At 38.3% G+C, this 13297-nt stretch overlaps 1 protein-coding gene across 26 annotated transcripts in view; it reads left to right on the top strand.

The window, feature by feature from the left end:
- The window catches only part of TTLL5 (tubulin tyrosine ligase like 5), a 283926-nt gene that overhangs the window by 6332 nt on the left and 264297 nt on the right, over window positions 1–13297 (top strand). For all 26 annotated transcript variants that reach the window (XR_004271639.1, XR_004271640.1, XR_004271638.1 and 23 more), the window contains 3 exons: window positions 1954–2060; window positions 9717–9799; window positions 11419–11525. Coding sequence is in view for 22 of the 26 variants with exons in the window: in XM_032287240.1 (XP_032143131.1) it covers window positions 1954–2060; window positions 9717–9799; window positions 11419–11525 (297 nt within the window). In the remaining 4 variants the exon portion in view is untranslated. The remainder of the gene's footprint in view (window positions 1–1953; window positions 2061–9716; window positions 9800–11418; window positions 11526–13297) is intronic.

Here is a 13297-nt window from a genome sequence, read left to right as displayed (position 1 = left end):
TTCATGCCTACATTTTACAGGTGTTGAAGAAGCAAGCAAGCCACAAAAAAATCTTTCTTGCTGAAAAAGGTACCCTATCAACACCATTTCTCACAAGTGTGTACTGTCACCAAGTTGAAGGACAAGAAAAATAAGCATCTACCTGCCATTTCTAGAAAACAGGGAATGAACTAGGTATGGTGTTGTTTGCGTTCTTCACTAAAAAGCAGTTGGCAACTTGCTAAAGTCGAAAGACTGCTTCACTCGTAGGATTGGGAGCCTGAAAGACTGTGCATTCAGAGTGTGGATCTTTTTAAAGTTGGATTGGGAGGGACTTGGCCCTGAGATTTGTGGTGCGGCCCTTGTTAAGTGATGTGGTTATGTGAGTTTTTAAGAATTGAATGAATCTTTGCCAAATGGATTGTATTGCATTTAAGGAATTGGTTAGTTTAAGTTCTCAAAGAATTGAATCCAAGGTATTCAATATATAGAACTTTGCTGAAATGCCATTAAGGAGGCAAACAGTAGAAAGAATACAGATGTTGGGTTCAAATACCTCATCCCTTATTTAACCAGCTGTATGACCTTAGGCAGGTTACTTAACCTTTCTGAGACAGTTTTTCTTTAGTTTGTAGTATGAGCAAGGCGATTAAGTGAGATGTGAAAGCTCTTAGTGTAAATCCTGGCACATAGTAGGGATTCAGTTCATTTAATTTTCTTTCTCTTCCTACCTCCCTGCCCTAATGAGGGTGAAGATTTTCCTAATCTTTGAGTAAATATCTGTCAGCCTAAAATTAAGCTGAGATTTCCTGAGGATAGGGAAAGAGAATAAAGTCAGAAGTCTCTTTCTCTCCTGTGGTTTTATACTGGAGGAAAATATATATTGTTCCATTTAGCATGGGCTTTCTTTAAAATGTGTTATTTTATTTTATTTATTTATTTTTTGGGACAGAGTTACACTTTTGTTGCCCAGGCTGGAGTGCAATGGCACGATCTCGGCTTACCACAACCTCTGCCTCCCAGGTTCAATTGATTCTTCTGCCTCAGCCTCTCAAGTAGCTGGGATTATAGGCGCCTACCACCCCATGTGGCTAATTTTTTGTATTTTTAGTAGGGACGAGGTTTCACCATGTTGGCCAGGCTGGTCACAAACTCCTGGTCTCAGATGATCCACCCTCCTTGGCCTCCCAGAGTGCTGGGATTACAGGCGTGGCTCACTGCACTTGGCCAAAATACATGATTTTAATTGGGATACTTGTATTAATTTAGAGTTCCTAGCTCAGAATCTTAGGATGCATCATCCAATTGGCTTGAAAATGTACTATAGAGTGTAAAAGGGGTATGTAAATTATTGTGAACTCAGTTAGGATTCTTTGTGTGCACAAAGAATTAAAACATAATCCAGTGGTCCTAGGTAATAGAGAGAATATGTTCACTCATATTTAAGCACGTCTTGATTCTGAAACTCCCGCTTTAACACCCAGGATCTCGATTTCTTCAGTCAGGCTCCTGCTGACTTTCTCCCTCACCAACAGCTAAGGCTCTCCCTTCAAGATCACAAAATGGTTGTTGCAGTTCCATACTTCTCATTCTCCTCCTGTACCATAAAGAGGAAGACAGGCTCTGTAGCCACTACAGAAGAGAAAGAAGCCATTGCTTTCTCACAGTCTCAGAACATGTCTCCTTAAACTCATGGGCTCCAGTTGGTTTATGTGCCTATCTCTGAACCAATAACTATATTGAATGATGAAATACCTTGATTGGCTGAAACCAATCAAGGCCCATCCCTGGACCAGGGATAGAGTTAATTTTAAATACACAGCTAAGAATGGGAGATATGATTTCCCACCAGGTATTTGGGATTTTTTATTCCAGAAGTAAGGGAAAACTTGCAAAGCAACAAACCATAGTAATCTACATCAGCAGTTCAGATTTTGAGCTGTAAATTAATGAAGGCTTTTGTTGTGGTTATAGGGATCATCCATGTATCATGTGGACTGGAGGCTGCAGGAGAATTCCAGTTTTGGTATTCCATGCTGAGGCTATTCTGACAAAGGACAACAATATGAGAGTAATCGGAGGTGGGTATAACTTCTCCCACAGGGGATGGAGCTGGGCATGGCCTGGACATCCTGGTCTTGAAAAAATTGATATGACATATATATAGGGAAAGAGCCTTGGCCGTGAGTAAAATCGGTGGAGTTGTTGTACTCAAATATTATAATTTCTTAAATTGTTTTCTGCTTATGTTTTTCCTCTGAATTTTTTTTTCCAGAATCATGTGTGCATGTGTTTATTTTTTTATTGTGGCAAAATGTGCATAAGAAAATTTACAATTTTAACCATTTTAGAGTGTACAAGTCATTGTTGTTTAGTATATTCACAGTATTGTGCAGCTATCACCACTGTCTAGTTCCAGAACGTTCTCATCATCCCAAAAATACAGCCTATACCAATTAAGTAGTTATCCCAGCCCCCATACCACCAGTCCCTGGCAAACACTAATCTATTTTCTGTTTTTATAGATTTGCATATTCTGGATATTTTGTATAAATGGAGTCATGTGATATGTGGCCTTTTTTGTTGGGCTTCCTTTCACTTAGCATAATGTTTTCGAGGTTCATCCAGGTTGGAGTATGTATCAGTCCTCCATTCCTTTTTATGGCTGAATAACATTTATTGCATACTAGTGAATATATTCCAATGATACACCACATTTTGTTTTCCTCTGAAATTTTTTTCCAGTCATCAGTTGTTGTACATTTTTTTTTTGTTTCCACCTTTTTCTAAAAATTTTATTTTTAAAATTTTATTTTTTTGATACAGGGTCTCACTGTGTTGCCCATGTTGATCTCAAACTTTTGTCCTTAGCAATCCTGCCTTGGTTTCATGGATGAGCCGCTGTGCCCGGCCCGTTTCCACCTTTTGTCTGTTGTGAATTGTGCTGCTATGAATGTTCATGGGAAAGTTGTTATTGGACACCCATCTTCAGCTCTTTGGGCATACCTAGGAATGGAATTGGTAGGCCATATGGTATAATTCTGTGTTTAACTTATTTTGTGTCAAACTGTTTCCCATAGCAGCTGCACCATTTTACATGCCCATCAACAATGTATAGGGGTTCCAGTTTCTCCACATCCTCACTAATATTTGTTATTTTCTGTTTTTGAGATTATAGCCATACCAGTGGATGTGATGTGGTATCTGGCTGTGGTTTTGATTTGCATTTCCTAATGAGTAATGACATTGAATATCTTTTCATGTCCTTTTTGGCCATTTGTGTATTTTCTTTGGAGAAATGATTATTCAAGTCCTTTTTTCATTTTAAAAATTGAGTTGTCTTTATCATTGTTGAGTTATAAGAGTTTTATATGTTATGGATATTAGACCAGATATGTCTTAAGCAAGCCTTTCAACATGACAAAAGACATTTCTTCAAAAATGGCTGTTACGATGTTGATAGGGAGTGCATTGAATCTATAAATCACTTCCGAGGGCATTGCCATTTTAACTGTGTTAAGTCTTCTATAAACATGAGATGTCTTTCCAATTTTGGGGACTTCTTTAATTTCATCAGTGTTTTATAGTTCTCTGTGTACAAGTCTTGTTCCCTGTTGGTTAAATTCATTCCTAAATATTTTATTCTTTTTGATGTTATTGCAAACAGAACTGTTTTCTCAATTTCATTTTTTGGGTTATTCACTGCTAGTGTATAGAAATACAACTGAGTTCTTTATATTGATGTTGCATCCTGAAACCTTGTTGAACTCATTTATTAGCCCTAATAGTTTTTGTGTTTAGGTTTGTCTGCATATTATGTGCAAATAGAGAGAATTTTAGTTCTTTCTGTCCAATCTGGATGCCTTTTATTTCTTTTTCTTCCCTAATTGTTCTGGCTAGAATTTCTAGTACAGTGTTGAATAGAAAGAGGGCATCTTTGTCTTGTTCTTGATCATAGGAAGAAAGCTTTCTGTTTTCTATTGGGTGTGATATTAGCTGTGGGTTTTTCGTAAGTATCCTTTTACATGTTGAGAAAGCTTGCTTCTATTCCTAGTTTGCTGTATATTTTTATCATGAAAAGGTATTAGTCAAATGCTTTTCTCCATCAAATGAAATTATATTTCCGTTTTCATCCTATTAATGTGGTATGTTACACTGACTGACTTTTATATGTTGAACCTCCCTTATATTCCGAGATAAATCCCACTTTGTCAGAGTGTATAATTGCTAATATTTTGTTGAACATTTTTTGTCTGTATTTATAAGGGATGTTGATTTATAGTTTTCTTCTGATGCCTTTTTCTGGCTTTGGTGTCAAGGTAATGCTGGCCTCATAGAATGGGTTCCCTTCAACTTCTGCTTGTTGTAGGTCTATTCATGTTTTCTATTTCTTCTTAAATCAGTTTTGGTAGTTTATGTATTTCTAGGTATTTATCCATTTTATTTAGCTTGTCTAGTTTGTTTGCATACAATTGTTCATAGTATTCTTTTATAATCCTTTTAATTTCTGTAAGGTCTGTAATAATGCCCCTACGTTCACTTCTGATTTTAGTTATTTCAGTCTTTTCTCTTTTTTCCTTAGTCTAGCTAGAGGTTTGTCAATTTCATTGATAATTTTTAATTTTTTTTTTTTTTTTTTTTTTAGTGACAAGGTCTCACTCTGTCACCCATGCTGGAGTGCAGTGGTGCCATCCTAGCTCACTGCAACCTCAAACTCCTGGGCTTACGTGATCCTCCTGCCCCAGCCTCCTGAGTAGCTAGGTCTACGGGCACACACCACCATGCCTAACTAGTTTTAAAAAAGAGGTTTTTGTAGAGATGTGGTCTCTGTGTTGCTCAGGCTGGTCTTGAAGTCCTGGCCTCAAGTAGCCCTCCTAGCTCAGTCTCCTAAAGTGTTGGGATTATAGGTATGAGACTTTGCACCTGGCTTTGTTGATCATTTTAAAGACCCAGCTTTAAAAATCCAACTTTTGATTTCTCCTGTTTTCTGTATTGTTTGTATATTATCAGTTTCATTTATCCCTGCTCCTCTTATATTTTAAGCACTGCTCTGAGTCCTGGTGTTAGCCTGTAGCCATCTTCACAGGTTATAACACTGGATCAGAACCATCTTGTGGTATAGTGGAAAGAGTGTACCCTTGGATTCTTAGTCATTCGTTCAAATCCCAGCCTTGGCATTTCCTAGCTGTGAGTCTTGGGCAAATGACTTAGACTCTCTTAACTAGTTTTATTGTTAGTAGAATGGAGAGAATATCTGCCTTGCAGGTGTTGTGAGGATTACATGAGATCATTTAATGTCTGACACATAGTAGGCACTCAAAACTCGTGCTGCTTATTTTACTGATTGAATAAGATCTGTGCTAATGACTTTTGTCATTGTCCCATGATAATTCAGGAGTTCAGAGGACTGTGAGCATTTGCTTCTGGGATTTGAATCCTCCTTCCTCCCCAAGGATCCTTGGGTTCTAATCCCCTCAGCAAGTTGCTAGGTTACCATTTAAAGGGATGTAGTTCATTCATGTTCCCTGAAGCCTGAGCAACTGAAGACCCCTTGTTGAGAAACTCCTAAATATGATTTGAGCCAAAATGTTAAAGGTGGATGAAGACAGATACTCCCCCCAAACGTACTTCTTTTCGTCTGCTTGTCACATAAAGTAGTCGTATTCTATGCCAATAGGCAGACCCTTCTTTTTTAGATTACCTAACATTTATTGGAAAATAATATCCATCCATGTCACCTATTTAAGCAATTACTTTTTTTTAGAATCTATAAGTCGTCTTCTTTATACATTCCTGTGATAAAGAAAAAGCAACTAAACTTTTCTCAAATTCTGTTTTTGAGTTTTCTGTGTCTTTCCCAGTTCCTTGTGGCTTAACAATTTTCTTCACCTTCCTTAATGAAAAGAATAATTTGAATGACTTTTGCTAGTTGCTGTCTCAGTTTTCTCTATTGTTAAATACTCAATCTGCAACTTTTTTTTTTTGCTCTCTTAAATAGCTGACATAGATCTGCTCAAATCATAAGCCTGTGGTTAAATCCCCCTGAGAAGTGTATCTGGGGCATTAGTTACCTTCTGTTGATCTCATCATGATAGATACCAGTTTTATCTTTTCTCTTTATATGTTTCATTGAATTCGCTATTAATATTTTTGGTACAATATGATTTCTAATGTTTTGTGAAATATTTCAAGAATGTGGCTTTTTCTTTATCGTAACCTTGGTTTTTTTGTATGTACTTTAAATGTGTAAATGGGATTGTATATTAGAGGCAACATAGGTATTTTCAGCTTAAAGTAAACATCTCCTAGAATAAAGCATTTTTTTGCAATTTGCCCCTGAAGGTATTTGTTTAGTAAGTTTGTATTTATATAGACTAGCAATAGATGTATGACGCAAGCTATATATGTTATTTGAAATTTTCTAATAGCATTATTTTTAAAAGTAAAAGGAAACAGGTAGGTGAAATTAATTTTAATAATATATTTTATTTAACCTAATATGTTCCAGAATATTATCATTTCCACATTCACTCAATATAAAAAAATCATTAAAAAGATATTTTACATCTAGTATATATTTTAACATAATGGAGCATCTCAACTTGCTGCAAAATTTTCGTTGGAAATATTAGGTCTGTATTTAGATTTTATAGCTGTTGTAGTTGAAAAAGTAAATTTGTACACTCCGTTGTTTCTTCCCTTCCCCACAGGCAAGTCGTTTGAAATAGGATTTCCAGTAATTGAATCAAGTGTTCATTTTTAAATTTAAATTAACTACAGTTAAATAAAATTAAAAATTCAGTTCCTTTGTCCCACTAGGCACATTTCAAGTGCTTATTAGTCACACGCATTAGACAGCACAGGTATCTTAATCCTAGTCCTAGGGAACCTAATTTTCTGATACTAGGGCACAGCTATACTATGTTGCCATTAAGGGAGTTATTTTTGTGTTCTTAGTCAAAAATGTCAGCTTTCTCTTTCTTCTGATTCCCCATGCTATTTTTGTTTAAATGCTTTAAGGCAAATCACTGCTTTCTAGGTACTTCTGTGTTGACAGATTATTGGTTTGTTTTCATTTGCTCTGCTGCGGTCAGTCCTCGAACTTGCCAGGGGTCCTAGCACTTCAAGTCGCCTCTAGGGACACATGTGAGTGGTTGCAGAAGAGGAAATTCTGTGCTTTCCTGGTGGAATTGATGTGATGCACGTTAAGACGCTTAGAAGTAGGATATTTGGCCATTTGCTAGTAGTCAAGGAGGACCATGCTCTGCCTCATGTTTTTATACAGAAGAAAACACGGGATGACGTGGTACTTAGGCAATTGGGCAGCTTCAGTTTACAGTTGCAATCTTCCATTTGACTCTTGTCTTGGGAGAGAAAGCCTAGGCATATTAGTCAGGGCTCTTGTTATGGGAGAGAAGGCCCCGGTACGTATTAGCCAGGGTGCTCCAGAGAAACAGAAGCAATAGGATACAAGGAGTCGGGGAGGAAGAAGGGAGAATGACTGTTGTTATAAGGTTATTGGTTTATGTAATTATATAAACTAAAAAGTCTCATCATCTGCCATCTGCAAGCTGGAGACCCAGGGAAGTTGTTGGTCCCGTTTGAAGGCCTGAGAGCCAAAGAGCCAGTGGTATAGATTCCACTCTGAGTCTAAATTCCTGAGAACCAGGAGTGCTGAAGGCAGAGAAGATCTATGTCCCAGCTCAACCAATCAGGCAGAGAGAGAACTCAACCAATTACCCTTTTCTATTCTGGCCCTCAATGGATTAGATGATTCCCACCCACATTTGGGAGGGCAGTCAGCTTTACTCAGTCCCCAAATGCTCATCTCTTCTGGAGACACCCTCACAGACACCTATAAATAAAGTTTAACCAGGTATCTGGGCATCCTATGACCCAGTTAAGTTGGCACATAAAAATAACCATCATTTCCAGGTTTCTTAAGAGAAGCCTAGAAATCTAGATTTTTATATGAATTCTTCCAATTTTCAAAGGCTTGCAACTAATTCAGTTTTATTTTAAAGCATCTGAGTGACAGACCACATCTGCAGGCTGGGTCTGATTCTGTGTCACCAATTTATAACCTCTAAACTAAAATATACTATCCACCAGCTTTATTGCACACAGAGGGCTACCAGACACAGGGTATATATGAACTTAAAATCTCCAGCAGTGATGTTTGCATTATATCATTTCACCCTTCCTTTTTTGGAGCATGTTCAGTATATCTGAATTGGGTTATAGTTAGGTGATAATGGATTAGAAGTGGCTTGTCACTGCTTACTACTTAAGAATATGATTTGCCGTGAGAATCTGATTTGCCACTGAGTGTGGTGGCAATTGTATTTTTCTTTTAGGAGGAGTAGGAGAAATGATATTAAATGCATTTTACTTTTTTTTTTTTTTTTTTGAAACAGGGTCTTGCCCTGTCACCTAGGCTGAAGTGCAGTGACATGATTATAACTCACTGCTACAGCCTTGACCTCCTGGGCTCAAGCAGCCCTCTTGCCTTAGCTTCCTGAGTAGCTGGGACTGCAGGCATGCACCATCATACCTGGCTAATTTTTTAAATTGTATTTTGTAGAGACAGGGTCTCCTATGTTGCCCAGGCTGGACTCAAATTTCTGGCCTCAAGCAGCCCTCCCACCTCGTCCTCCCAAAATGTTGGGATTACAGGCGTGAGCCGCCATGCTTGGCCCATTTTAATTTTTTAATTTGCCATATAAAATATATAATTATGTACAGTCCACATACTAATGCTTGCTTGTCCCTGGCAGGAAATGTGATTGATTGAAGCCGGCCAGGCGCTGTGCTGAACTGAGGAGTGCCAGCCTGTCCTGAATGGGGCAGTTGCAGTTCTCCAGCTGATTCTGGCCATTGGAGAGAAGAAAGCCCAGGTTTCCAGGTTTTTTAAGAGAAGCCTAGAAATCTAGAGTTTTACATGAATTCCTTCAATTTCAGAAACTAAGCAATGAATTCAATTTTATTTTTAGAGCACCATGAGAAACACACAAACCACGTGTACAGGCTGGATTTCACCCTTTGGCTACCTGTTTCTAACCTCTAGTCTAAGATGTACTGGTAATCAGCATTATAGGATAGAGGGCTATCTAGAGCAGGGGTTTTCAGTCTTTTTGGTTCAATAGATTCCTTTGGCAGTCTGGAGAAGCCTGTGGGCCTCTTCGAAGAAGAATGTTTTAAAGTAGATTGTAAAAAGTAAATAATTACAAAGGAAATACATTGTATTGAAATATACCAATCAAATATTTTTGTAAGAAATTGTGATATGTGTGCTTTTTTATTAGTGCATTAAATAACACAATCTAGTGAAGCTCTATTAACTACTATAATTTTTAAATACTGTGAGAATAAGTGATATTTTGAGATAATTGTAACAACTTTTAAATAATATTAAAATATCTGACATCTGTTGGTGGCAGGGTCACAGATAATGTTAATACTGCCTGCTTTGTTGCTTAAATTCCTAATGGAAGACATTGTTAAATTTCAACTAGAAACTAGTGAAAACAAAGGTGTAACTTTCCCCCACCCATGTCTAATGATTCCAGTAAGTCTCATTTTAAGAACCCATGGTCCAAAATATGCTCAACTTATTTATAATCGTTTTAATGGTAGAATGTAATGTTATTGAGTATAATTAAGCCACCATGTTACAGTTTATTTCTGTTTTTACAGTTAACTTTCTGGTTACTGAGCTTGATTCTGTTTTTCTTTAGAACGTTATCATTTGTCTTATAAGATTGTACGAACGGACAGTCGCCTGGTACGCAGCATTCTGACAGCTCATGGATTTCATGAAGTAAGTTTATATTTACTACCTCACCTGATCTGCTTAAAAGCTGAAAATCCTAGCCACCCAACTGACTTTACCAATTAACAGGGCCAGCTCTAGGAAGTACATGGGACCAATGCTTAATGATGATGCAGAGCTCAGATTGAATTTCGGAGTGGCTTTACCAGTTTCTGCTTGCATTACATGGAAAACATTTCCACACGATTTTAGAAAAAGTTTTTTCTTGCTATGTTCTTGGGCTTGGGCCAGGGGCACAGTTGTACATAAGAAATTGTCTGATACCCAATTGAGGTTCTTTGATTGCAGACAACTGAAATGGACTTTGCTTAACTTAAAACCAAAAGGAATTTGTCAGCATGGCATGCAGAGGGGACTAGTGGAATCAGAGAAAAAGCTGAAAAGGCAGGCCTTTTGAAGGAGAGAGACCAGGACAGCCCCGGGGATCTAGGAACAGGAGTCTTTAGGATCATCTTCTCAAGGCACTGCCATGGATGTGGCTGGACTCCATTCATTGTCCTTTTGCCTTTCCTTTCTAAAAAAAAAATCACATTCTGGAGCTAGAATGATTGGCTTAGCTTGGGTCATGGATCCACTTCTTGGGGGAGGGGAGGGGTGGGTGATTGGCAGGCTCTCGAAAACCAAGGAGTAAACCATTCTCCAGAGAAAATTGGAAGATTAGAATGTTGACATCAAAAAGGACAGGCAAAAGGCTGAACAGACTTCCACTATAGATATTTTGTGACAGTTGATAACTGTCTCGTTCCTAGCTTGAGAGTTCTAAGAGATATTTTGAGGAAGCTCTTTTTTTAAAATTAGAAAATTTTTTATTTTTAGAGACAAAGTCTTACTGCGTACTCAGGCAGGAGTACAATGGCATGATCATAGCTCACTGTAGCCTCGAATTCCTGGACTCAGTGATTCTCCTGCGTCAGACTCCCAAGTAGTTGGTACTACAGATGCATGGCACTACTCCTGGTTAATTAAAAAAAAATTCTTTTTCTAGAGACAGGGTCTCCCTGTGTTGCTAGGCTGGTCTCAAACTCCTGGACTCAAGCGATCCTCCTGGCTCGACCTCCCAAAGTGCTGAGATTACAGGCATGAGCCACTGCACATGGGCATGAGGGAAGTTCTGATACCAGTTTGTGTCCTGTCTTGTTGCTGTTTTGTTTCTGGCACTCAGCACGGTGCCTAATTGTTGAAATGATGGACCAATGAATCTTAATGGATGAATGAGTGAATTCTAAGTTGATATGCTACTATAAAGTTTATTTCTGATTAACACTTCATACTCAGTATCTGCAAGAATAAGGACAGCCTGAGAAAGGAGCTGGGGTTGGGCCTTCATCTCATATTTTAACATGCAAGAATATTGAGACATCATTGACTTCTATAGCAGGGTTAATTTATCTTAGTTTCTGCATCTGGGATTTGCCCAATCCTCCCATTCTTTGAATTTGTTCTGTGATGCACTGCTTTTGTCTCACTAGGCTCACATACTAATTGGGCCACCCCTGTGAGTACACTGTAGGTGAAAAATCACTGTGGCTTTTTCTGCCATTGCTTTTCCTGGAGAAGGGGTATCTCTGATGTTTTTTTTGCCTTCCTGTCTTTCTGTCTGCCCTCAGGTTCACCCAAGTAGCACTGACTATAACCTAATGTGGACAGGATCCCACCTGAAGCCCTTCTTACTTCGTACCCTCTCTGAAGCACAAAAAGTTAATCACTTTCCAAGGTAATGCTCTTTGTAGCTGCTTTGCTTCATTTAAAGGTACATGACATTGGGGGCATGTGGCTAGCAGCAGTAATTAATGTCCTTAAAGAAGAAGAAGAAAATGAAGAAGAAGCTTTTTTTTTTTTTGAGATGAGTATCGCTCTGTTACCCAGACTGGAGTGCAGGGGGTATAATCTCAGCTCACAGCAACCTTTGCCTTCTGAGTTCAAGCGATTCTCTGCCTCAGCCTCCTCAGTAGCTTTGTTTGCAGGCATGCACCACCATGCCCAGCTAAATTTTGTACTTTTAGGAGATATGTGGTTTCACCATGTTGGCCAGGCTGGTCTCAAACTCCTGACTTCAAGTGATCCACCTGCCTTGGCCTCCCAAAGTGCTGGGATTACAGACATGAGCCACTGCGCCCAGCCAGAAAAAGAAATTTTTGATACAGGACAGGACTCTGCAAATCAAACTGTTGTGTTCATATCGCTGAGCATGAGTAAACAATTTCTAAGGGCGATACAGACATGGACGGCTTTAAAGGAGAGAGTTTCTGGTTCTCTTTCCTAAAATTGAGCTTCTTGGAAGTATCTCATGATGGGTTTTCCTTTCTTATTGCCCCTTCACAGTTACTGTTTTTTCATTTTTATTAAAAAATGGCTCACCTAGAATCTTAGTCTGGTATATTGTCCTTAGGTATAGAAATTTTCAGGGTTCCAAAGAAAGGTACAAAAAAATTGGTGTCTAATTGAGTTCTAGTAATAGCATAACAAATCCTTTTTGCATGATGGTAGTTTCTATTTCTTTGTTTTTAAAATAATTGAAGGGGAGGATATAATCTAGCTATTAACTGATAGATCAGTACACATAATTTTAATGACAGATTGTTTTGTGATTTTTGATGTATAATCAGGAAGGAGTTCACAGAATTGAGTGTCATTGGTGTTTGGATGAATTGTATACTACAAAACTTGCAACGATAATCAGTCATGTATATATAAACAGTTATAGCCTTATGATCACAGGAAAATAAAATTATATCTCAATTCCTATGTATAATTTTGCTTTAGAGAAGGTATGATATGATGTAAAAGACAGGTATTAAATATGTTAGGCTAACCTGTTCTTTGTGGGAAATGAATGGAAGAATTAAAAACAAGGGTGACTGAGGGATAGTCTGTGTAGCGGTCTGAGGGAAACTTTAGGCATGTTGGGAATGTTCTATACACAGTCTGAGTGGTGGTTACACAGGTGTGTTCACTTTGTAAAAATTCATTATGCCCTGCCTTGTACTTTGTATACTTTTCTATACATATGTTAACCTCATCGAAAAGCATATTTTAAAAAGCGAAAATCTTACTGACAGAGCTTTTCCTTTAATAACGTTTTAAATTTAGGCTATTTAGGTTCCCTTCAGTATATGTAAAAGTGTGGTGTTGGCTAGGTGCAGTGGCTCATGCCTGTAATCCCAGCATTCTGGGTGGCCAAGGTAGGCAGATTGCTTGAGCCCCAGGAGTTGGAGACTAGCCTGAGGAACGTGGCAAAATCCTGGCTCTATTAAAAAATAAAACAAAAATTAGCTGGGCATGGTGGCACATGCCTAGCAACTTGGGATGCTGAGGTGGGAGGATCACCTGAGCCTGGGGTGGTCAGGGCTGCAGTGAGCTATGATTGTGCCACTGCACTCCAGCCTGGGCAACACAGAAAGACCCTGTCAAAAAGAAAAAAATGCAGGGGGTGGTGTTATAATTTTATCTTAATATAATATTTACCATTCATCAGATTCTTTGGAA

This window comes from Sapajus apella, unplaced genomic scaffold (assembly GCF_009761245.1).
Source record: "Sapajus apella isolate SASKATOON/1434 unplaced genomic scaffold, GSC_monkey_1.0 scaffold20, whole genome shotgun sequence".
NCBI lineage: Eukaryota > Metazoa > Chordata > Mammalia > Primates > Cebidae > Sapajus > Sapajus apella.
Note: the sequence above shows the minus strand (reverse complement) of the source record. Positions and strands in the feature narration are given on the sequence as shown.